The sequence below is a fragment of the Heterodontus francisci genome, chromosome 5 (genome assembly GCF_036365525.1).
Source record: "Heterodontus francisci isolate sHetFra1 chromosome 5, sHetFra1.hap1, whole genome shotgun sequence".
NCBI lineage: Eukaryota > Metazoa > Chordata > Chondrichthyes > Heterodontiformes > Heterodontidae > Heterodontus > Heterodontus francisci.
The window spans coordinates 173527757-173554348 of record NC_090375.1 but is presented as its reverse complement, the minus strand read 5'-3'; the positions used below and the strand labels follow the sequence as shown (position 1 = coordinate 173554348).

The 26592-nt window shown below is 43.6% G+C and overlaps 1 protein-coding gene across 2 annotated transcripts in view; it reads left to right on the top strand.

The window, feature by feature from the left end:
- The window catches only part of LOC137369646 (coiled-coil domain-containing protein 102A-like), a 698074-nt gene that overhangs the window by 173853 nt on the left and 497629 nt on the right, over window positions 1-26592 (top strand). For both annotated transcript variants that reach the window (XM_068030982.1, XM_068030981.1), the window contains exon 4: window positions 23651-23759. In XM_068030982.1, the coding sequence (XP_067887083.1) occupies window positions 23651-23759 (109 nt within the window). The remainder of the gene's footprint in view (window positions 1-23650; window positions 23760-26592) is intronic.

Genomic DNA, 26592 nt, shown 5'->3' with positions numbered 1-26592 from the left:
GCTGATCAAATGGTTACTTTGTCCTGGATGATATTGAGCTTCCTGAGTGTTTTTGGAGCTGCACTCACCCAGGCAAGTGGCGAATATTCCATCACTTTCCTGACTTGTGCCTTGTAAATGGTGTACAGGCTTTGGGGAGTCAGGAGGTGAGTTACTCGCCACAGAATTCCCAGCCTCTGACTAGTCAGGAAGCTGGCTAGCTTGCCATTAGATGACCTGAAGCTTTCTGAGGTGCAGTACCATAGGAACCACCTTATAGATTGTCTCTGCTTTAAGGAATTTCCTTTGTACTGAACACTTAGATAGATTGTCTTTACAGTTGGTACTTCTGTTTGAAGTTGGACACAATGATCCCGATATTAACGGTGAGGTGGGGAAGGAGTAGCTGTGCCTGGTACTGGGCAAAGAACCCAGCAAGGCTAGGGATGTGGAGGCCCTACTGATCATATCAATGCAGACTCCTGCTTGACAGCTGGCCAGATTGCCTGCCTGGTGGGCAGGAATGGAAATTTAGTGACAAGAGGCCATAGCCATGGATCAATGGGAATAGTCCCCAGGAGTCAGTGCATGGAGGGATGTCTCAGGCCGCGATTGGGAGGGATGAAGGAGAATGGCTGAGGCCATGATCAAGAGAGGGGCGAGGAAGGATCCTGCCTGCGATTGGGTTGAGGAGGCAATGGAGGAAGGATCCAGGATGTGATTGGGTGAGGGAGGAGGAAGTGTCCTGGCAGCATTCGGGAGGGGAAAGCCTGCTGATAGCAGCGATCAGGAATAGTAGGTAAGGGGTGGGGAGGCTGAAGGCTTTCTTGAGGTCTGTGGGGAGGAGTGCTGCTTCTCCTGGCCCACAAGAAGTTTTAAAACCAGTGGCAGCAGTGTGTACCATCTACAAGATGCACTGCAGCAACACACCAAGGCTCCTTAGACAGCACCTTCCAAACACCTAGAAGGACAAAGGCAGCAGCTGCCAGTTCCCCTCCAAATCACACACAATCCTGACTTGGAACTATATTGCCGTTCCTTCACTTTTGCTGGGTCAAAATCCTGGAACTCCCTTCCTATCAGCATTGTAGGTGTACCTACCTAACATGGACTGCAGCAGTTCAGGAAGGCAACTCACCACCACCTTCTCAAGGGCAATTGCGAATGGGCAATAAATGCTGGCCTAGCCAGCGACGCCCACATCCCAGGAATGAATAAAAAAATTTTTAAAACTTCCCTGAGCCTTTTCTGGCCAGTCAGTTCTTCCTGAACGATTTCTGCTGCCAGGCAACAGACAGTGCGGGACACCCTTGTGGCAAGGTTAAAAAGAAGTCGCAGCACTGGTGATGTCATCAGGATTTTAGTGGGAGCTTCATCCAGGGCCTCAATTGCCTTTGTAAATATTAACACATCTGGGAATCGGGCCAGTTTGGGGTCAGCTTGCTCAATTCTGATATTTTAGAGCTGGGAGGGGTTAAAATCAAGGCCAATGATTTGACTGCCTGACTAGTGACAAAACCAAGTAAAAATCCAACAAAAAGCTCTCCCCAAAAAATTAATGATAATCCAATCAAAAAATTTACTTGAAAAAGTGTATGTTCATTTAGCAGCTGTTTTCTGCATGAAGCTTATCTTTATTGCCTGGTGTGAATGGGTGGATATAATGCTGGGTGGTACGTCTGCCTGAAGATAAAGAGATATTTTGGGCCAGTAAAAGCTCCTCTTTTGTGTGCAGCAGGCATACAAAAAATTACATGTGGAAACCTGGCTGAAAAATTGTAAGTGTGTTGGGATGGTGTTCCTGTGCACCCTGAACAAGCATGTCCAGTTTAACAATTCATGCATTGGAACACAAGAACAGGAGTAGACCACTCAGCTGCTCCAGCCTGTTCTGCCATTCGGTTAGATACCTCAATTCCATATGCAGATGGGCCTACTGCCTGGAAAATTTGCCTCTCTGTTCACACATATACAGGGATGAAGAAAAACTGGGTAAATGTGCAAAGATTCCTTCACTGCCATATTTTGGCTTTTTCCTTGAGAAGCCATTCGAAAATGACTTCTTCCTGTCCCAAACATTTTTTCCAACCTGAGCACTATTGAAAGACCTTGGCATAGCGGGCTGAATTTTACTAGCCCTCCGACATCAGGGGTTGTGGCGGGGGTGGGGGATGGGTGTGGAAAATTCCTCTGGGAGAGGCCCATACAACCCCCAATGCCGAGAAGGCCCCATTGCATTTTACCAGCGGCGGCAAGGCCTTGGTACGGCTGGCGGGGCCTTCAGTTCAATATTAAAATTAAGGTAATGTTACGACCAGGTGAGAAAGGGGTCTCAGGCTCTCCCCTCGCCCTTTTCCTGGTTTGGCCGTAACAGGGTTTAACTATTAAAACACGGTGTTTTTAGCTTCCCTTCAGTGAGTCCTTTCTCACTGCTGTCTGATTGTAATTGTAAAGGAATCAACCAGACAGGTTTTCTCAGGTTTAAACAAAAAAGGTGTAAGTTTACTAACCTTAAAACTCTAACTCAGTTAAAACTACTAAAAGTACATGATGCAACCATGCTAGCATGCTGTTCTTTGGCCTCCTTATCTCGAGAGACAATGGGTAAGTGCCTGGAGGTGGTCAGTGGTGTGTGGAGCAGCGCCTGGAGTGGCTATAAAGGCCAATTCTAGAATGACAGGCTCCTCCAAAGGTGCTGCAGAAAAATTTGTATGTCGGGGCTGTTACACAGTTGGCTCTCCCCTTGCGCTTCTGTCTTTTTTCCTGCCAAGTACTAAGTCTCTTCGACTCGCCACACTTTAGCCCCGCCTTTATGGCTGCCCGCCAGCTCTGGCGAACGCTGGCAACTGACTCCCACGACTTGTGATCAATGTCACAGGATTTCATGTCGCGTTTGCAGACGTCTTTAAAGTGGAGACATGGACGGCCGGTGGGTCTGATACCAGTGACGAGCTCGCTGTACAATGTGTCTTTGGGGATCCTGCCATCTTCCATGCGGCTCACATGGCCAAGCCATCTCAAGCGCCGCTGACTCAGTAGTGTGTATAAGCTGGGGATGTTGGCCACCTCGAGGACTTCTGTGTTGGAGATACGGTCCTGCCACCTGATGCCAAGTATTCTCCGGAGGCAGCGAAGATGGAATGAATTGAGACGTCGCTCTTGGCTGACATACGTTGTCCAGACCTCGCTGCCATAGAGCAAGGTACTGAGGACACAGGCTTGATACACTCGGACTTTTGTGTTCCGTGTTAGTGCGCCATTTTCCCACACTCTCTTGGCCAGTCTGGACATAGCAGTGGAAGCCTTTCCCATGCGTTTGTTGATTTCTGCATCTAGAGACAGGTTACTGGTGATAGTTGAGCCTAGGTAGGTGAACTCTTGAACCAGTTCCAGAGCGTGGTCGCCAATATTGATGGATGGAGCATTTCTGACGTCCTGTCCCATGATGTTCGTTTTCTTGAGGCTGATGGTTAGGCCAAATTCATTGCAGGCAGCCGCAAACCTGTCAATGAGACTCTGCAGGCACTCTTCAGTGTGAGATGTTTTCGCAGCATCGTCAGCAAAGAGGAGTTCCCTGATGAGGACTTTCCGTACTTTGGACTAGCATGCCTATGTGATAAACACACATAGAAATAGATACAGAGGAGGAGAAGGAATTAAAGGGGGAAGGTTTGAATTAGTAGATGGAATTCAGTTACTGGTTTTCGTTGGATGTAAAGTCTTTGATTGAAGTTAAGTCTTGCAGTTCTCATTGGGGTCCAGTGCACACTTTCAAACTTGTTTCACTGGTACCAGAAGGCTGCAGGGGTCTTCTGTCTTGAGGCTTAAGTTACTTCCGTGGGTCCCTGGAATTTTGCATGAGAAAGAGAAAGAGAGACCTTGCTTCTCTTTGGTCTTCCAAATTGCAATCTACCCTAAACTTTACTGTGTGCATAATTCAATCAATTCCCAGGTTGGCCAGCAGGTTAATCATGTAACTAGCTCTTTGTTGGAGACAGCATCCCTGCGAGGTTTGTTGATTCTTCAAAGCTTACCAGACACACTCAGTGAGGAGGGGTGGGGGGGCGGGGTGAAGGTGGAATGCTGGCTCTTACACAGACCAATGACTCAATGTCTTTTGATCATCACTATTGACAAAACCCATCTGGCGAGTTGAATCAGGGAGCACTCCCATTGTCTCTCTGTGGAACTGTCTCTCAGAATGCAAATCTGCAACCATGTTTTCAGCCATTGCTCTGTGGTCTTTTTAAACAAGTTATGTTCAAGGTCCAGTAATAGTTCAGATAGTGTTCCAGAAGACAAAATTAATATGTTTCCATTTGGCAGGTGTGGTTTCCGTCACAATAAACACATGCAAATTAATTTTTCTTGTCCCAGTGGCCATCCCACGCCGATAGTCCGGTCACCGGCCGGAACTCCCATACCTTCGAGTTCGGAGTTCTGAGGCGTGACACTGTGGGGGAGGGGAGAGGAGTGAAATTATCAGGGTGGGAGTGGGGGGAGCAGGGAAAACACTTTATATTGGCTGATGGGATGATGGGAAGGGGTTGAAGGGCAAAGGTAACCAAGTTCAGGGACAATGTTGGTGATGGGAAGAAAGGTTTTTATGTTTGTAAAATACATTAAATGGTCATTGGGCAGTGGGTGAGGGGCTTTGATTGGTTAATAAAATTTTAACTTTTAATTTGCCCACCTGGTCCCTTTAAAAATTAATATTGCCAGTAAGGGCTTGCAGCCCTTTAAAAATGGCACTGGTGCCTGCGTGGTTGTGCCGGGTGCAATTTCCGGTGACGGAGCAGTGCCCCCGATGATGTAAAGGGAGTGGCCGCTCCGCCCCGTCCATTTAAATGAGCCCCCACATAAAATATCGCGGGGGCTCAGCAACGGCAGATCCGTGCGACCAGACCGTTGAGATCAGAGCGCACAGCCACGATTTGCGGCGCATTCATAAAATTCAGCCCTGAGTATTCTTTATTATGTCCACACAATTTTGAGCTGTATTGTGGCATAAAACTTAGCCTTTTTTGTCTTTCTTACAGAGTTACCTTGTTTTCTTTCTAAAAAAAAAGTTATATGTAGGCTCTGGCAAAAGGTCTTGATGGGAGGTCATCAACCTGAAATGTTTATTCTGTTTCTCTCTCTGTGCAGATACTACCACACCTGCTGAATACTTCCAGAATTTTCTGTTTTTATTTTGTATTTCCAGCATCCACAGTATTTTGCTTTTGTATAAATATATAGGCTATTCTTTGAATAAATTCTCAAGGATAATGGCAATGCAGTTTTCCTTTAATTGCATTTATTTGACAGTTTAATTATGTCATTATTGACATCATTGGGTGTGCTGTAGGCATCCATGATCAATAATGTAGGAAATGGAGAAATTAGGAACCAGTAGCTATGTTATTATTCCAGAATTCAAATAAGGGCTGATTTCAGTAAAAGAGACTGATGACTTTCACAATATCTCGTCACTTAAAAGGAGTAACAGTCACCTTGGACAATGATATTTAATACTCCTTTTGGATATCTGTGCTAAATAAGTGGCACAGTCTAACTGTGTTGGCTGCACACTCATTTCCTGCCCAGATCAAAGTTTATAAAGCTGAACCATGTGACCTTTGCCACACATTTCCTGTTGCAAAAGAGCCATTTTTTCAAAGCCACTTTAGTGATGAAGGAAGCAGATTAAAAATATCTTTTATTTCCAATATAGAAAATATGAAGTAAGTGTTTCTTTCGAAGGGGCTGGTTGATTGTCATAATTCATATTGCCTCAGATTAATATTTTAGAATGGGAATTAACTGTGATAAATCCTGGAATTCAACTGCATCATTAAGTGAAGCATAATAGTCTGCTGACCACCTCCAGGCGCGTATCCATTGTCTCTCGAGATAAGGAGGCCCAAAAGAAAAGAATAGTCTGCTACACCTTACAGGGTAGAATGTGGCTTCATCCCTGTCATATCACACAAAGCAATTTCCTGATTTCTGCTATTTCTTTAGGCATGGTGCCAAGTGTATATCAAGCTCTTCACTGCAGGTAAAGAGAGCAAATCAACAAGGGAAATCACCCTAAATTGCACTGGATCACCTCCTGGTGGCTCACTGACAGTATTGATAGAATTTTGCAAACAGCCCTTTGCAGTCATGGAATGCTGAATGAAATGGCAAAAGAAGAAGGAAAGAACAAAAGCAAAGGGCAAAAAGAGACATACGAGTGGTTGAATGACTGATCACAGACCAGGAAGGCTGTCAGTTCAATCCCCAGTTCCTGCTGAGTTTGTTAATCTCAGCCAGGGTGGCACGTGGATGATAATCTTGGCACCAGAGTCCCTGAACTATGGAAAGAACAGCCAGGGTTCCCATCCCTAGGGAGCCTTTGTTGTACGTGCACATATGGATTTTTAAAAATTCTTTTATGGCATGTTGGAATCATTGGCAAGGCCAGCATTTGTTGCCCATCCCTAACTGCCCTTGATAACTGAGTAACTTGTTAGGCCATTTCAGAGGACGGTTAAGAATCAACCACATTGCTCTGGAATCTGGAGTCATAATAGGCCAGACCCAAGTAAGGACAATAGATTTCCTTTCCTCAAGGACATTAGTGAACCAAATGGGTTTTTATAACAATTATTGATAGTTTCATGAAACTGTTCCTGAAACTAGCTTTCAATTCCAGATTTATATTATTTAATTGAAATAATTATTTAATTGAATTTAAATTCTACCAGATTTGAACCCATGTGCCCAAGGCATTAGCCTGGGCCTCTGGATTACTAGTCCAGTGACGTTACCACTACGCCACCAGGTCCTCATGTTGCTGAGGTCATGGAAAAGCTTGTGCCATAATCTAAATGAAAGGAGAAAAGTGGGCCAAATAAGAAGACAGAAAATCGTTTAATCAAACATCATCAGAGCTGTCATTTCTGGATCACAAAATATTAATATTCTTTTGTGGATTATGAATGATTCTGCACTGTCTGTGGGAAGGAACTCTTGAAAAGAGTAAGCCTCAGGCTGCATAATGAATAGAAAGTCATGGGGTGTGCATCCATGATTTTCTGAAATTATATCAGCAATGGGTACTGGATCATAGAATCACCCAAGCATATTATTGATGCCTGTCAGCAGTAAAAAGATTATTCAAAAATGGAATAAAATGTCCAGAAATAAGTGAACCAGGATTTACATATGAAAATAATTACTTAGTAGCATAGGAAATAGGAGCAGAAGTAGGTCATTTGGTCCCTCGAGCCTGCTGCATCATTCAACTAGATCATGGCTGCTCTTCTACTCAACGCCATTTTCTCGCAATATCCACATATCCCTTGATATCTTTCATATCTAGAAATCTATCGATCTCTGACTTTGAATATACTCAATGAATGAGCCTCCACAGCCCTCTGGGGTAGAGAATTCCAAAGATTCACCACCCTCTGAGTGAAGAAATTCCTCATCTTATTCTCCCGACATCAAGGAATGAATTTGAGGCTGAGTTCTATTCGACGGTTTGGAAACAGTTTACAGACTGCCTGAGCTCCAACCTAATGGTGTGTTACATCATCTAAATCCCTCAAAACAATGTTTTATAATCACTCTGAGGCATCGACTCTTCTCTGTAAACCTTCTGCTGCGCTGTGCATTAGAGGTAGATTTCTAGTCACATATCTGTGAAAATACTAGTTACCCTTTCAATGATTCAAACATCAGTGTGGTTCTTGTGAGACCATTAAGCACTGCTTGTTCAGACCTGAAAGAGGCACAGCAATTCTGCTGTTGAGAATTGTGATGCAAAATGTCATGGTAACAGCTTAAACACCACTTCTTGTGATGATAATATCAAAAATGGAATCAAAATTGGTTTTCTAAAAGCTGTAGTCTACTACGGTATTGACGGTTGAGTGTCTAATGATCTTACATGGCGTTCCTCTTTCGGCTATTTAACCATTTAAACAGGTTAAAATAGCAGACAAGTGAATGTCATCTGAATGCATTATGTATTATTCATTGCCAGTCATTACTAGGGTAATATTCCTGAGTTTAAATAATGTAATTTTAATATGGAAGCTTCTAGAAAAAAATCATGGTAATTTGAGATGATTGTAGCAGGTGGAAAGGGTCATTTTCTGACGGTGTTCGTGGCAGGGAGAGCTATTAGAAATCCAAACAAGCCCTGCGCATCATTTGCTGACCATTCAAATTAACGGTCAGAAAATCAGGCGCAGTGCATGCCTGAATTTCTTACATATGCTGAAGTGCAAAATTGGTAAGTTGCCTTGCTTGTGTTTTTGAAATGGCTTTGGTTTGTTTAGAACGTCATTTAAAAACTGATGATAGGCCACAGATCTGAAACGTTAACTCTGCTGCTTTCTCCACAGATACTGCCAGACCTGATGAGTATTTCCAGCACTTTCTGTTTTTATTTCAGATTTCCAGATTCCGCAGTATTTTGCTTTTCTATTAGGATGTCATTTGTGGCTGTAGTGTCTGAATTGGGTTTTCTGTCTCATACCATCTGCTGGCCGTGGATATGAGATGGCATTGAGTTTTCTGCCTAACAGCATAATGCACAGCTAATTTTGACACCCAACACTGGGAATTTGAATTAACCCAAAGCAAAATGATTACCTACTGTTTGCGCTGCTTATTGTTTCCAAATTTCAGTCTCTGCTAATGGCTAAACCAGCAAGCATTCACCATGGGCTCATCACCCACTTCTCCTCCATCACCCCCCTCTCCTCCCAAAAGAAATGCTCCCATTGGTTGTGTAACACCAGAAGAAGTGTGAGCATTTGATCTCTCCTGCCCCACCTCCTGACTCCTTGAGCAGAGGGTGCACTGAAGCTTATTGGGAGCTGGCTGGAAATTTACAGACTAAGTTGACTTTAGAACCTGAAAAAGGCTGCAACAAAATTTTCTGTGTGAGATGGCAGTTATTTTGAGCAAATGTTTTTGAGTAGAAAGGCAAGAGACTCTCAGAACTTCACTCACATACTTGTCACCACCATTTTATTGGCAGACAAGAAGAGAGACAGCTACAAAGAGTTACACGCATTGGGGGTTAAATTGGTCTTAGGCAATAGTGCACAGCAGGCAATGATGAATTGGCAGCATGTTTTACATCCTGCTCGAGTTTCTCTTACGTTGACTTCAGTGGTAAAGTAAACTGGTCTGGCTATCATCTGTTTTGCACTACTGCTAATGATCAATTTCTCCTCTGTTGTATTCTTATTTTTGTGCTTGGGTTCTCATAGGAATAAAACACTGATCTGATTTTTGCGGTCAGTGGTGAATGAGTGGTGCTTGCCATCCGTTAGGTTTATAGCTGCCCACAAACTTTTTATGGGTTTTTGCAATGGCAACTGATGGTCATCGGGAGTCTGCAACAGTGTAGCACGCTCTAAAGGGCATCTGGGATCTGTGTGAACAGACCAACCAATCTAATTGAAGAATCCTTACTGATGGACGCAGAGTCCAAACTAGGAAGTGTAAGTTAGAATATTTTATGTAAAATGATCTACAGGAAGCAAAATAAAGAGTAGAAAAGAAAATTCGGGTAAAGAGAGAGGGATAAATAAGACAGAAAGAAAAAGTAAAAAAATTATTTTTGTTTTTAAACTTTCTTAAGATCTCCAACAATAATTACAATTTGAAGGAATGAGACTTCACACTTGCAAAAGTAAATTTTCAGTGTCAGAGAAGTTTCTTAGCAGTATTAAGATTTTTCACACTATTCAAAATTCACTCAAACTTGAATGGAAAAGCCCTATCTTTTCCTGGTGTGTTTAATAGGTATCTAGTGGGTAAGTATTGCAACTTCATACCCTTAATGTGTTTGAGTGCTGACTCTCTTAGCACGGTACCATGCAGCAAAGCTTGTGGAGGAGCAGGGAAAATTTTATTTCCGCCTTTAACTCCGCATGTGTGGACACCAGACATTGTTGTCCGATTTACTCCTTAATAACGGTGAGCACTCGTAGACTTACTGTTAATCTTGCTGCAAATTTTGGGCCAGTATGTCAAGTGTGTCACAGACAGTTGTCAGTTTAAGCTGTACTGGAGGATGTGAGTTTGTATTCTGGGCTGGCACTCTAGTATAGTCCTCAGGCAATGCTGCATTATTGGATGTTGTATTCTTCTTTGGATGCATTGTTAAAGCAAGCTCTATCTGCTTGTATCAGTAATTCAGGTGAATATTATAGATATTATAGTCTCAATGGCATTATTTGAGGAAGAGTAAATAGTTTCCTGACCAACAGTGCAGCCTCAAACAGCACCACTATAACAGATTAACCTGTCATTCCTGTCAGTGGTGTTTGCAGGATCTTGCTATGTACAAAGTGGCTTTCACATTTGCCTAAATAGCTACTGCCACTTAAAGGCCTGCTCAAGTCACAAAAAAAACTTGACCCGAACCCAACGCAACCACATTGGATCCGAGCCCGACCCAGCCCGAGTCCCTCCATTTTCCCCCCGAGCCCGACCTGCCCCGACCACTGGAATGTTCCCTTTACCTACCTTCTGACTCCCAATCTTCAGGAAGCTGCTGCATGAGCATGATGACGTCATGGAGACGCTCACTCGCTCACTGCGCAGACTCAGAGTTTCCCTCCTTGAGGTCCTGGACTCCCAGGTCAGGTACGTTTTTAACTTTTAACACTTACCTGCAATTCTTGCTGTGTGTGTTAGACTCAGACCCGACCCGACCCGACCCAGACCTGGCTCGACCCGACCCGACTCGACCCCGACGCATGTTGTCGGGTCCTGTCGGGTTCGGGTTGGGTAGCAGGCATTTACTGCCACTGCTTTTGTAACTAAGTTGCTGCATTTGAAGTACTTGGAGACCTTTCTGTGAGACACGAAGATGCTCACATTTATTTATCTTCTGCTGTTTAGGTTGCCATATGGTAATCTTAGATGGGGAACTATTCAGCAGACTGTGTATTTTGGCTATGTTGTGTTACACGGATGTTTCTGTGCAACAGTTTTGGGCAGTGTAATGCCAGTGGTGATGGTGCTATCAGGAGGAACAAACTTCCCTGTGTTTAAAGGATGTATTAGAAAAAATCTTCAAAAATCACAAATGATAAAGACACGCATGAAGGAAGTTTAGTGCTAAGTGTGGAATATAAGTCATATCACTCGGACCTTCATTATGCACTCTGTCTGCAAAATACATTAAAAATGCAAATGTGACAATTTGACTAGTTAATCAGAACTCTAACATGTTGGAAGGCTGATTCAGATTGAATGAGGTAAGGTACTCATAAAGTGTAATGTAACACAAAAACACTACGTTAACTCTTAGACTGCCAACAGGTTTATTAAATTTCCTTCTCCTGGAGTCAATTTAAAAAGAAAATTTGCCCCTTATAGGTAGATGGTTAATTCCTTACAACTTGTATACCTCTTGGAAAGATCAGCCTTCATACTATGTATCAAATGGCATGATTTGTGCTAATCCTATATCTGAGATGCAAAATGTATTAATGAGGCCAAAAAAAAAGAGGCCCTGAAATTCTATGGAGCATCTTGACTTAAGTGCCTCTCTACCTCTGACGGGTTACGGTTTATGTGGTTAGGAGCAATCTCTTCAGTTGCTTACCATTGATGGACACCTGTGCTAGCAGGGAATATCTAGGTATCCAGCATTTCAGCAATGCCAGAATTCCTGGTACAAATGACCAAGCTGAGGGTATTGGAGTCCATCCAGAAACTATATATATTTGTCACCAGTTACAAAGTGGGGTGTTTTAAAGTGTTTAATAAACAATTTGCTGTCTAATCCTGAGGGGTCCAGGCAGGCCTGTCAGGAGGAAATTAGGGGCTTAGTATATTGCCTTCATTGGGGTTTATGCCCACATGCTGAGCTTTGTTGTCAATGACTTCAATTCCACAATTTGCTATAGATTATAATCTAATGAAATTTAGGAAATGAGTACTTATAATTTTCATCATTTAATAATGAAAACCAACTTAGTGCAGTGAGAAATCTTCATAGTAATCAGAGAAGGCGGAAAGCTCAGAGACAGCGAGCTGGATTTTATCTGGCTCTTGGAGATGGACTGGGAGGCGAGGGGGCAGACAAAATGGCGTGAGGTGGCGTCAGATGGCATGTCTGATGTTGTCCTGCTTCCATGCCATTTTGTTAGCGGGGGGCACCATGGAGGGCAGGAAGTCTGTTGTGAGGTCAATTGAGCCATTTAAGTGGCCCAGTAAGGGCCACCTCCTGCCTCCACTGGCATTTAGCCAACGTCGGAGGGACCTGCCACCACGCGGAAACCTCCTAATGGACTTGGAAGTGGTTTCCTCCTCAGGAGGCAATCCATGGCCCATGGAGGGACCCTCCCCACGGTGATGGCTGCCCCTGCAGCAAGAACTCCCCTACCCTCACCACCCACTCACCCACCCTGTTGCCTGTATGACTGGCCCCAGCGACCCCGACCTCACTTAGCTTGGTCCCAGAGCCTCCACCCTCTTCGCTGCTCTGGGCTTCCTGCAGTACCAGCAGAGGCTACCACTCCCAGCTGGTACTGTTGAGCTGCCGGTGCTCTGATTGGCCGGCAATCTTGGGGAATGATCTTGTCTCTTAATGGTGGCCAGTTAATTACCAGCTTGCCGTTGAATTCTGCCGGGGTACCGATAGAGGACTGAGGTAGGGTTGCACCTACCCCGCCCCACCTTCTGGCCTGTCGCTGGGACCCCCATCTGTGAGATAAAATTCAGAGAGTGGAAAAATATCAACACATCTGCTTCAGTACCATTGACAACAAAATAGAGCAAGACCAGTTTGAGTCCCAAGTTGAAGAAAATGAAGAAGCTGGTAATCCGCCCACTGCTAGACTAGAAGAAGCATGGGAGCAGAAAGAGCACAAAAAGGAGAAAGTTGAACCACCTAATTTTTCTCCTGAGAAATTTCTTTTAAGTGCAGGATCACTTAGACAGGATGACATAGACGGACTTGCATTTTATAACTGGAAAATAAAATTCCATCCAAAGGAAAGTTGCTTCCCCGTGTACATCTCTCCTATACTCTTCCTAGTGGAGAGAAAATTGAATATGATGGAACACCAGAGATGCAACAGACTGTTTATTGCATTCCATATGGAATATTCCTGCAAGATGCAGCAACTCAAGGTTTTCTTTCAACCTTAGCAACGCTAATTGGATTAACTGCAGACTGCAGCAGACTACAAAAAGAGAAAGACACGGAAGGAATACTATATGAAAAGGATAGCTACAAGAAGATAATTTAAAAAGGCATTCACACATTGCTTGACAAAAGTTTTATAAATGAGAAAAATTAGTAGAAGGAATTTCTTAAGCACATTTTAGATACTGATTTGTTTCACTAAACTGGGTGATAAATTCAGTGGCAATTTCTTAGGTTTTAATGAATTGTTAACCAAGTATGATCAACTTTTTGAGTGACTACAATCATACAGAAAAGACACGGGTGCAAATTGAAAGACTTCAGACATATTTCTTGTTACTTGAGAGCCACAATGAATGTATTGAAGAATGGGCCAGGCACATAGAAAACTATCCTCGACAAGTTTTAAGAGGCTAAGCACTTTTCAATAATTGGTGATGCAACACCAGGAAGCTCAGACAAGGACCATATAGCATTAGTGATTAGATGCATTCATCAAGTACCTGCAGGAAATATTGTGATTCAGGAATGTTTCTTGTGCTTCAAAGACTATACTAAGAGGACTGGTGAGGAGATAGCTGAGATAGTTCAAAACACCATAGCGGAACACAGATTTGATTTAAAATTTTGTTGTGGTCAAACAATGATAATGGAGCCAACATTGACAGAGAGGTACTCAGAGATCAGGTGGTGCTTGAGAATCCATGGGCATTTTCTTCTCCATGTGCAGTACCTACTATGAACCTACCATACAGTAATTAGTCACATGTACCTATATGTACCTTGAAACATTCAACTCAGTTATTAACCAGAGTTGTCTTACTTTTATTGTAGGAGTCATCAATGTTCACTGCTTTTGCTAGGATTATATATTGTTGAAGACAACATACAGATTGCTTGTGTTAAAATTATTTTTTTGCTTTTCAAATGTTGTTCTTATTCAATGTGCTGCTGAGTGTCAATTCACAACTTTAAATGATGTTATTAAACTTTTATAAAGCTAAACAGTGGTTTACTTCATTTATTTCAGAAATTATTTGCATATTATTTTTATATATCTATTAAACTTACCTGGGGTATTTTAATATGACCAATGGAGGTGGCATTAATAACTGACATTCATTATTTGAGAAAGAGCATCACGAACTGGCATTTATTAATTATTCACAAAATACTACAGACCCATGGAATTGCAAGTTGAATGAACAGCCATTGTTTGCCTGCAAACTGTGTAATTTCTACACTGTGTGATAGAGTTACAAATATCTTTTGGCTTCATACACAAATAACAGTACCGTGGGAGATGGCTTCACCCATTTGCTGGGAAAGACCTGGAGACCTGTATGCTAACATGGGGTTACCTTCTAGAAATGGAGAGAAGATCACGGGCTGAATTTTCTGGGCCCTTTGGGAATGGCCTTGAAGGTGGGAAGGGGCAGAGTATCGGGAAAGAAGACATTGGGATGGAATCCCGACGTCTTCATGTCGTAAACAGATATTGTGAATGGCGGCTAGCATGGTGGGAGGACACAGTGCCTGAACGTGGTGGGAAGGTAATTAAGTCAGTTAAATAGCCAATTCATAGCAACCTTACAGGGGTTTTTTGGATTTTCCAAAGGAGGCAGGGGAACCGCAGGTCTTTAGAGCTTCGCCTGGTATAAGGAGGCAGCAAGCAAATGGGAGCTCAGTGCTAGCTTCATCCGGCAGCCATCATGATAGCCACCGTGGTGTGCCTGGGAGAGTGGAGCAGCCCGAGCATTGGTAATTGCAGGCGGGGGGACGGGGGGCTATAATGTGCCACCACTGCAGGGTGTGATGCTAGGGTCCCATCTGGGCACTGGCGCTTGTGCTCAATAAATAGGAGGGAGATGGGTGATGGGGGAGAGATTGGATAAGAAGCCCTGGAAATTCAGAGAGGCCACCTACCATAGGCCTGATTCACTTTGCTTTGGCACCTGTAGCGAGGAGGAGGAGGAGCAGAGAGGGAGGGTGATGCAGCCACAGGCAGCAGGAGAGCAGCTTTTTCAAGGCTAACAACAGGGCCTGCCTCAGGGTGGGGACACAGGAGAAGGGCATAGAGGGTCACGTGGCCAGCCTCCTCTGCGTAGAAAATGGTACTCTGCAGAGAGGGTGTACTTTCAGAGGCTCAGGTACCTTCAAATGTCTGAGCGACAGTGTCGCCGAAGACTGTGCCTCTCCAGGGAGGCCTTCACTGATCTGTGTGTCATGATGGAAGACGAGCTAAGCCCTATAGGACGTGGTGACCACTCAATGCCAGTGGCATTGAAGATCACTGTGACACTGAACTTCTATATCTCTGGATCTTTCGAGGGATTCACTGAAGATATGTGTGGGATCTCCTAGTTTGTGGTGCATCGATGCATTAAGGTGGTGACTGATGCCCTGTTCAGGACGACCGGTGAGTTTGTGCATTTTCACACCAATCTGCACAGTCAAGTTGAGAGAGCTATTGGGTTCGGGGCCATCTCTGGATCCCCCCAGGTGTAGGGTGTGATCAACTGCACACGTGGATATTAAGGCTCCCACAGACCAGTCAACCATCTTCATCAACAGGAAGGACTTTCATTCCATCAACGTCCAACTGGTTTGTGAACGCCACAGGTGGATCCTTCAGCTGTGTGCACGGTTCCCGGGCAGCAGCCATGATGCATCCATACTTTGGCAGTCCCAGGTATTTTTTATTCTTTCATGGGATGTGGGCATCGCTGGCAAGGCCAGCATTTGTTGCCCATCCCTAAGGCCATCCCAAGGACAGTGGCGCAGTGGTTAGCACCGCAGCCTCACAGCTCCAGGGACCCGGGTTCGATTCCGGGTACTGCCTGTGTGGAGTTTGCAAGTTCTCCCTGTGTCTGCGTGGGTTTTTCTCCGGGTGCTCCGGTTTCCTCCCACAAGCCAAAAGACTTGCAGGTTGATAGGTAAATTGGCCATTATAAATTGTCACTAGTATAGGTAGGTGGTAGGGAAATATAAGGACAGGTGGGGATGTTTGGTAGGCATATGGGATTAGTGTAGGATTAGTATGAATGGGTGGTTGATGTTCGGCACAGACTCGGTGGGCCGAAGGGCCTGTTTCAGTGCTGTATCTCTAATCTAAAAAAACTGAATGGCTTGTCAGGCTATTTCAGAGAGCAGTTGAGTCAACCACATTGCTGTGGGTCTGGAGTCACATGTAGGTCAGGCCAGGTAAGAATGGCAGATTTCCTTCCCTAAAAGACATTAGTGAACTAGATGCCACAGCTTCAAGAATGGATACTAGCTGACAAGGGCTACCCACTGAAGTGAAGGCTGCTAATGTCTGTGAGGAACCCACGCATGGATGCAGAGGTGAGGTACAACACCTGCCACAGGGCAACCCGAATGACCATTGAGCAGGCCATTGGTTTCTGAAGATGTGATTCAGGTGCCTTGAAGGGTGGAACCCTTCACTATGCCCCAGCAAGGGTCTTGCATATCATCGTGGTCTGCTGTGCTCTGCACAACCTGGCGCTGCAGAGGGCGGAGGCGTGGGCAATGAGGATAGTGTGGATACTGATGCCTCCTCCAACTATGAGGATGTGGAGGAGGCTGCTGACCAGGCAATGCAAGATGAAGATGCAGCGACCATAGAAAGACTCAATGAGATACGTGCAAGGGAGGCTCGGGATGCACTAATACACAGGCATTTCAGATGATCCTTACTACTTGTTGGATCGATACCAATGAAGCCTCGTCTTTCTGCAGCCCTGCTGTTGCCTCCTTCATTTACTATTCCATCACCCTGAGCCCAGTTGCACACTACACAGCAGCAAGGGTAAAATGTCGACCATACTCAGCATGGCCCCTCATATCCAGCCTCTTGATAGAGCCAGGGTATATCGGAAGGCCTGCAAAACATGGAAGGAGATGTTGAGCCACCACATTAAACCTTTATTAAATGGAACAAGAAAAGCAAGGCTTCACACTTTAACACTATCTTCACCTTTGAACCCCAAGTGCAGCTAAATGTTCTTCTTAAATCTCTGATGCCTGCTTCTATGTGGTGCTCCATCTGCGCGGTTAGCTGTAGTGGAGGCAGTTTGCTGAACTTGCTGCACTGTGGTTTGGGATGATCTTGGCAGTCGTCCTCTGTCTGCCTGAGGTCTGGAGGGCCCCGGCATGCTGAGGGCCTCCTGCACATGTGCGGGACCCTCCTCTGTCATCGCGGCTATTTGTCCACTCCAGGAGTGCCCTGAGAGGAGCCCCCAGAAGGAGAGGTTATCCACTCCTCCTCCCTTGCAAGGCACACTTGTACCTCCCTACTAACCTGAGAAGTACGAGGACCTGGTGGAGACTCCAGGTGCCTTGTACCCCTCTCGTCTTGCATAGAGCTCATGGACCTGGTGATGGTGTGCGGTCTGCGTGTATCTCTGGCATCCCCCGAGTGGTCTCTTGGATCTGGCTCTCCATGACCGATGCTAATCTCTCGATGGAGAAAGCGAAGCGTGCATCTTTCAGAGATATGGCAGCACTCAAAGCCTGGAAGGACTCCCTCGCCATAAAACGCACCCTCTCGTGTTGCCAAATGCAAGGCCCAAAGGGCAAAGAGACATAGAGTACTCTCCTTGGCAAAATGAATAGTGACATCGATGCGCTTGAGGCACTGGAGCAAGGTTCTGGGGGTGAACCCACAGCTGCTGACCTCTTCTGCAATCTCCATCCAGGCTTGCTTGGTCAGGTGGGCCAGTCTCCTCCTCCCATCCCTGGGGAAGAGGGTCTACCGCCTTTCCTTTGCAGCCTGGAGGAGAACCTGCAAGGAGGCATTGCCGAACCTTAGGGCCATCCAGGGTCTTTGTTTGCCATTGTCTTTGCAGATTTCCTTTCCTTCTCCAGATGTCCTGATAGTCCCCATGATACTGAGTGCTGGCAACTCTTTAAAAATGGCGGCAGCAACTGCCGCGGCATGACATCGTGCCATTTCTGCCACCTCTCTGCCTGCCTCCGCTGCCTTAGTGGTCTGCCGAGTCACCTGCTGACTCTTAATTGGCCGGTCGCTGGAAAATTGCTGGCAGCTAGTCGATCCCTGCCCAAGTGGCAGCGGCTCCTGCTTCTGGTCCCAATGGCGGGACCTGGTGCCTAGATGCAAAATTCAGTCCCATGTTATCAGACTGATGGACCAGGCAATGCTAAACTTCTACAATGAACTCAGGAGTGACTTTGAGATCAGGGCTGCTGGAAGTTGCTTGTGCCTCTGTGTTTAAATGTCATGCTGGCAATGAGCATTATTGGTTCTGGCTGATTTCATTTGCCTGCAGGAGACTTATCCAGATATCCACATAACATTGCTTGTCTCAGGTCATTGCATCGTTGTCAGGTCAGGGCATCTTGATATTTGTTCACTTGGACAGTATGCCAGAAAGACAGATCAAGCATGACTTCTACCAATTACTTTGCTTTAGAAATGTCATCAGGTCAATGTAGCTTCATATGAAACTCACAATACAGTTTTGAGAAGAGTAGGCCATACCATTGGTTTAAAAAGGAAGGTAGATTGTGAGACAATTGTAAAATCAATACTTCAAGTCTATTTAATTACTAATGTGCAGGGCCTCTTATTCTCCTCTTTCCATATTCGCATTCAGTGGCCTATGCTGATCTCACCAGTTTGCCTGACAATATTACCGGTAATGGCAGCTTTGATTAATTACCTGGGGGGGGGGGCGGATGTGGGGTGTCCGCTTTAAAGATGTGGAAAATATGCTGCAGTCTCCCCAGCTCAGCTTCAGATCTGTAGGAAGGAACATTTGGGGCCGGACCTTCAAATGCCGGTAGGGTCGGGACAGGGTGTGGACGCAATTTGAAAATCAGTCCTGGAGGTTATCTCCTGGACAGTCTGCAATTTTCAATGTGAGGGCTGGGGGGAGGGAACGGGGAAGCTGCTTGCCTGCAATTAAGGGCCCATTAAGCTTATGGAGGAGCTCGCTAAGGGACCAGGAGGGGGTGGGTCTGCATTGTAATTTTCAATTAGGATTCCAGCGAGCCTGACCAGTCTGGTGCCTGATAGTGCACAGTTGTCAGGCTCACTGTGGGCAGAAGGCAAACTTTATTGTTGGAAGATGAAATGTTTTGGGTCAAAGGGATCTTGTGCTGGGACAAGCACAGGACTTTTTTTTTATTTTGGATGGGCTGTCTCACCTCTTTATTCTGCTGGCCCTTCAAGGAGCTGCCTGCTCTCTTTGGCAAGGCAGTTGCAGGCCCCATAATGGCTGCTGCCTGCCTTTGCCAATCATGCTGTGCAGGCATCTCCTGCCTCCTGCAGATGCTCAGCATCACTAATTGGGCACTGAGCTCGCCTTCTGCCCAATTAGGGCAGTAACATTTAAAGATCACGTCGCTTTAGCGATGTAGCAGAGGCATGAGGTCGTGACCCAGAAATTGTCGAGGTGTCAGGTTCCCCACCCCATTTTGAAAATTCAGCCTTTAATTTTGATTTAGATTCTGATTATTTCTTACCTATTCTCATTTTAATTAATATTTCAAATCCAGAAAACCAAACCAAATTGCAAGAGATGTGGGAGAGGAGGGTTCCCTCCCAGATCACCAATGAAACAGATGTTCTGGAGGGATAGTTATGACCACCAGTGAAATGAGTGTATAGACCCATTGGACCACTTTGAAAACTGATATTCTGGAGCTCAGAATTCCCAGATGTCTGAGGAACTGGATTTATAGAGCCTCTAAACTATGGTGCACAACAAAAAACAGAAAATACTGGAACTACTCAGCAGGTCAATCAGCATCTCTGGAGAGATATTGATTGACTGTTTAACATTTCAGGTCATTGACCTTTCATCAGAACTGGCAAATGTTAACGATGCAACAGTTTTCCATCAAATACGGAGGCAGGGGAAGGGAGCGAGGGATGGTGTGTGGAGTGAAGAGAAGAACAAAAGGGAAGTTTTGTGATAGGGTGGAAGGCAGGAGTGATTAAATGACAATAGGGATGATGGAGCAAGGCCAAAGGGGATGGTAATGAGACATGAAGAAACAAAAGATGGGTCTAGTACACGACTATCTTAGTTTCAGGAGTCAGCACTTGCCAAGCTTGCTTATACTGAGGGATAAACACATCAAATGTATTCAAATTCATGAGTGTAACACAGTGAAAAAAGTAAGTAAACATGAATATTTGAAGAGAATAGACATATACACACACATATATATCCACACAAAAGTATCGAAACATAGGCATCTAGAAAAAATACACTCGTTAAAAAATGTTTATGTTGTCAGCTGCTTCAGACTCTAGCTATATATGGGTGAATTCAGTGAGCTGTACTCCCAGTGGGAAGCTGGGCTCAAAGGGAACCCAGTTCAGAGTTAAAGCCACAAGACTCTTAAACCTGTGCTGTCGTCAAGTGGGGAATCTTGCTCGGAGACCAGGGTCAGTGAATTTATCTCATTCATCATAAAACATACAAAACTGATAAAAGCATATTGCTATTTTTAAATAGGGAGCACTGTTTATATAAAAGAAGACACAAGTGAGTTGTTGCAGAATTTATGCTGGCTGCAATCCTGGCAGTTATGCTGGGATTGCAGCATCTGGGATTCCTCCACAATATGTTGGATCAGTGAGAGGGCAGCTCATTTGCCCCCAACAATGGAGGCATCTCAGGTGGCCACAACCCAATGAGGCCAGAAACTCCGGTACTTGCTCTGACCTTGCAGGGAGGGGGAAGTGGGTGGGCAGGATTTTATTGTCTACATGCTGCCCAGAGAAACTATTTTACAGTGGCAAATAATGCCCTTTTAAAAACCATGAACCAGTTCTTCAGGGGTGCAGGTTGCTTTCTATGGTGAAGTTTAGACCATATAACATCTGGGATAACAAATAATTGAATAATTAATTTTTTTATGGCTACCCATCACAAAATAAACAGAACATAAAAGAATGATAGACTGTTACAGCACAGAAGGTGGCCATTCAACAATCTTAAACTTAAAGCCAATTACAAAGGTTTGAGAGGAGAGCTGGCTAAGGTTGATTGAGTAAGTAGACTAAAAGGTATGACTGTAAATAAACAGTGGGAAATATTTAAAGGAACAATTCAAAATGTTCAACTAAAATACATTGCATTAAAAAACAAAAAGTCAGCAAGAAAGATCCATCTGTGCCTTACAATGTTGCGAAGAATGGTAGTGAGTCTGAGAATTGGGAGAATTTTAGAAACCAGCAAAGGGCGCCCAAAAAGTTGATAAAAAAGGAAAATTTAGAATGTGAGAGTAAACTAGCCAGGAATATCAAAACAGATTGGAAAATCTTTTACAAGTATATGAAAAGGAGGAGTAGCTGAAGTAAATGTTGGTCTCTGAGAGGCAGAGACAGGAGAAATTATCATGGGGGAATGAGGAAATGGCAGAGACGTTGAACAAACATTTTGTGTCTGTCTTCACAGTAGGAGACATAAATTACATACCAGAAGTAAAGAGTAACCAAGGGCTAATAAGAGTGAGGAACCTAAAATAACTAATATTAGCAGAGAAAAAGTATTACAGAAACTTAAGGGATTAAAAGAGTTATAAAAGAGGTAGCTGCAGAGATAATAGATGCACTGGTCATGATTTTCCAAAAATCCCCAGATGATAGAATGCTCCTAGAAGTTTGGAAGTTAGCAAATATAACAGCGGTATTCAATAAAGGAGGGAGAAAGCAGAAAACAACAGGCCTGTTAGTCAGTCATCAGTCATCAGGAAAATACTGGAATCTATTTTAAAGAAGTCTTAACAATGCATTTAGAAAATCATAGTATAATCAGAGTCAACATGGTTTTACAAAAGGAAAATCGTGTTTGACAAATTTATTAGAGTTTTTTGAGGATTTAACTAGTAGGGTAGATAAAGGGGAGCCAGTAGAGTTGTATATCTGGATTTCCAAAAGGCATTCAATAAGGTGCCACACACAAGGTTAATATGCAAGATAAGGGCTCATGGAGCTGGGGGTAATATATTAGCATGGATAGAGGATTGGCTAATGGACAGGAATCAAAAATTCTGGATGAACAGGTAATTTTCAAGTGTAGGCTGTGACTAGTGGAATACCGTTAGCATTAGTGCTGGGGCCTCAGCTTTTTGCAATCTATATTAAAGAAGAGACTGAGAGTAATGTATCCAAGTTTGCTGACAATACAAAGCTAGGTTTGTAAGCTTTAAGGACACAAAGAGGCTGCAAAATGATATAGACAGGTTGAGTGGGCAACAAGGTTGCAGCTGGAGTATAATGTGGGGAAGTGTGAAGTTGTTCACTTTGGTAGTAAGAATAGAAAAGAAGAATATTTTTTAAAAGGCATGGAACTTGTAAATGTTGACATTCAGAGAGATTTGGGTGTACTCTTACAAGAAACACAAAGTTAGCATGCAGGTACAGCAAGCAATTAGGAAGGCAAATGTCATGTTCTCGTTTATTGGAAGGGGATTGGAGTTCAAGAATAAAGAAGTCTTGCTACAATTGTATGGGGCTTTGGCGAGACTACACCGGGAGTACTGTGTGCTATTTTGGACTCCATGTCTAAGGAAGGGTATACTTGCATTGGAGACGATACAGCAAAGGTTCACTAGATTAGTTCCTGGGATAAGAGGATTGTCCCATGGTGATTGGCTGTGTAAATTGGGCCCATACTCTGTGGAGTTTAGAAGAATGAAAGGTGATCTCATTGAAACATATTAGATTCTGAAGGGGCTGGATAGGGTAGCCACTGAGAGGTTGTTTCTTCTTGGCTCAGGAATCTAGAACACAGTGGCACAGCCTTAGGATAAGTGGTCACTCATTTAGGACTGAGATGAGGAGAAATTTCTTCACTTAGAGGGTTGTGCATCTTTGGAATTCTTTACCCCAGATGATTGTGGAAGATCCATCTTTGAGTATATTAAAGGCTGAGATAGACAGATTTTTGGTCTCCCAGGGAATCAAGGGATATGGGGAGCGTGCAGAGAGCGAAGTTGAGGCAGAAGATCAGCCATGATTGTATTGAATGGTGGAATAGGCTTGAGGGGCCTTATGGTCTACTCCTGATCCTATTTCATATGTTCTCATTCGGCCCATCGTGTCTGTGCCAGCTCTTTGAAAGAGCTATCCAGTTAGGCCCACTCCTCAGCTCTTATAGTCACTACGTTTTGAATTATTTAATTGGCTGCAAAGCACTTTGGGATACCCGAAAATTGTGAAAGGCACCATATAATAGCAAGCTCTTTCTTCCTTCAGCACTCTTGGTGGAGCAGACTGTTTTAAAATGATTCATTGATACATTGGAAAATACTGATTGTTAAAGGAATGTTTCTAAATGACATACTCGAGCAAATGTGAAATATTGTCAAGTACTGAAATATTGGAACATCTACAAATACCCAAACTATTGTATTACATTGCTGGGTTATATAGTTCTTTTTATGTTTATTTCATTAAACATTTATTTCTCATTTGTTTGTAAATTATAGGTATATGTTTTCAAAACAATGGCATTTTATGTCTTTTTCATACAGAGACAAAGTCAAACTTGGAAGGCAGATTGAAAAACTGGAAGCAGATGTATCTCAGTGGAAAGTCAAATACGAAGACCTGAGCAAATCCAAGCAGGAAATCCTTAAACAGGTGTGAAATTAGAGGAAAACTGGAAATGTACAGTTAGACTGTTTGAAGCTCGCTGGGTACTTTTGTTGTTTTTTTTTTAACTTCCTGGGAATTTTGAATGTTATTACTTTTCAAGAAATTGTGGTATAAAATCAGGTAAAAGAATCTTTTATTTTCTGGCTGGAACTTGGGGATGAGGGAAGAACATATTTGAAAATCACATTCTCATTGAGGGTTTATGAAGAGATCACAATTTCATTGCTCCTAGTTAATTGAGGAGTAACATGTCTGTACGTAGATCGAGTTAAGTTTCATGTCAGGCTGTCATTACATGTACCAGCCTTTTTTTGCATGGCAGTGCCGATGTCCTCTGAAATATATTCTCTAGTGAAAATAAAAGTGGGCCGATTAGAGGCATAGACAGGTGAAATTATAATGGGAAACTCCCTGGTTGGAGTCATACCCAGCACAAAGGAAGATGGTTGTGGTTGTTGGAGGTCAATCGTCTTAACCCCTGCATATCGCTGCAGGAGTTCCTCAGGGTAGCGTCTGAGGCCCAACCATCTTCAGCTGCTTTATCAATGACCTTCCCTCCATCATAAGGTTGGAAGTTGGAAGGTTTGCTGATGATTGCACAATATTCAGTACCATTTGCAACTCCTCAGATACTGAAGCAGTCCATGTCCATATGTAGAAAGACCTGGACAACATTCTGGCTTGGGCTGATAAGTGACTGTCCACAAATGCGTTACACAGGTGACTGATGCTCAGTTTGCCAAGGCAGGCAATTATGTACACTTTAACTGTGATGATACCAGTCAGAATGAGCAGGCTCTCGGATTTATGGCTCTGCCTGGCTTGTCACAAACACCGGCATCATTGACTGCATAAATGTGGCAATCAGGGCACCCCAGGTCACCCAGGAGTGTTTGTCAACTGCAGGGGCTTCCAATCCATCAATATACAGCTGCTGTGCGCAGGATTCCCAGACAGCTGCCACGATGCTTTCGTCCTCCACCAGAACATTCTCCAGGTATTCTCTCTATCAAGTTCCCTCATGATCTTATATGTTTCAATAAGTTCACCTCTCATTCTTCTAAACTCCGATGGTCTTCATAAGACTAGCCCTTCATCCCCAGAATGAGTCCGTGAACCTTCTTTGAACTGCTTCGAATGTAATTATATCCTTTTTTAAATATGGAGACCAAAACTGTACACAGTACTCCAGATGTAGTCTCACCAAGGTCTTGAACTGCTGCAGTGAAACTTCCCTACATTTATACTCCATTCCTCTTGCAATAAACACTGCCATTCCATTTGCTTTCCTAATCACTTGCTGTATCTGCATACTAACCTTTTGTGATTCATGTACTGGGTCACCCAGATCCCTCTGTACCACTGAGTTCTGCAATCCCTCTCCATTTAAGTAGTATACTGTTTTCCTATTCTTCCTGCCAAAGTAGACAAGTTCACATTTTCCCACATTATACTCCATCTGCCAATTTTTTTCTCATTCACTTAACCTATCTATATCCTTTTGTAGACTCTTAACATCCTCTTGACAACTTACTTTCCTTCCTATCTTGATGTCATCAGCAAATTTAGCTACCATACATTCGGTCCCTTCATCCAAGTCATTGCTATAAATTGTAAATAGTTGTGGTCCCAGCATTAATCCCTGTGATACTCCACTAGTTACGGCTTGCCAACCCAAAAAAGAGCCATTTATGCCTACTTCCTGTTTCCTGTTAGCTAACCAATCTGCTATCTATGCTAATATGTTACCCCCTATACCATGGGTTCTTATCTTTTTTAGTAACCTTTGATGTGGCACCTTATAAAATGCATTTTGGAAATCTAAGTACATCACATCTACAGGTTCCCCTTTATCCACCTTGCTTGTTACTTCCTTGAAGAACTTAAATAAATTGGCTAAGCACGATTTCCCTTTCACAAAACCATGTTGACTCTGTCTGATTGCATTATGATTTTCCAAGGATCCTACTATAACCTCCTTAATAATGGATTCTAGTAATTTCCCTATGACAGAGGGCTAACTGGCTCATAGTTTCCTGCTTTCTGTCTCCCTCATTTTTTGAATAAAGGTGTTACATTTGCTATTTTCCAATCTGCTGGGCCATTTCCAGAATCTAGGGAATTTTAACTTGGAAGGCATTGAGAAGGCGATGGGCAGTCTGCACCCGCACCCCCACCCAGCCCACCCTCTGCCTTCTGATGCAATTTTATGGGGCCCCCTGCCTCTGTTCCTGGCCTGAAAATACTATACCCATTGAATATTATGTATACAATCATTTATTGTAGGATAACATACACCCTATGATAAATGCAAGTGAGAAAAGGTTACAGATTGACATTACTAGCTTGAAACAAATGAAGGAAAGAAAGGAAGTCTCAAAAATTAAATGGGTGGATGCAGATCAATAGCTGTAGAGGCTCAATCATTGAGTATGTTCAAGACAGAGATCAATAGATTTCTAGATATTAAAGATATCAAGGGATATGGGAATAGTGTGGGAAAATGGCGTTGAAGTAGAAGATCAGCAATGATCTCGATGAATGGCGGAGCAGGCTCGGGTGGTCGAATGGCCTATTTCTGTTCCTATTTCCTATGTTCCTATGTTGTAAAAAAAAGTAAATACATATACAAAGAAATTGTTATTAGGGGTCCTAGAGGAGGGGCATCTCACAATGTTAAGCTTTGTGCAGAATATGGAGGTCTTTGTTTAATTTGTTTTGAAGTTTTTGTTGTACATATAAACCATAATTTTTATTTAAAGAGAGAGAAGGGAATCTGTTAATTGTATATTAATTGTGTTTAACTGTATGTGATGGT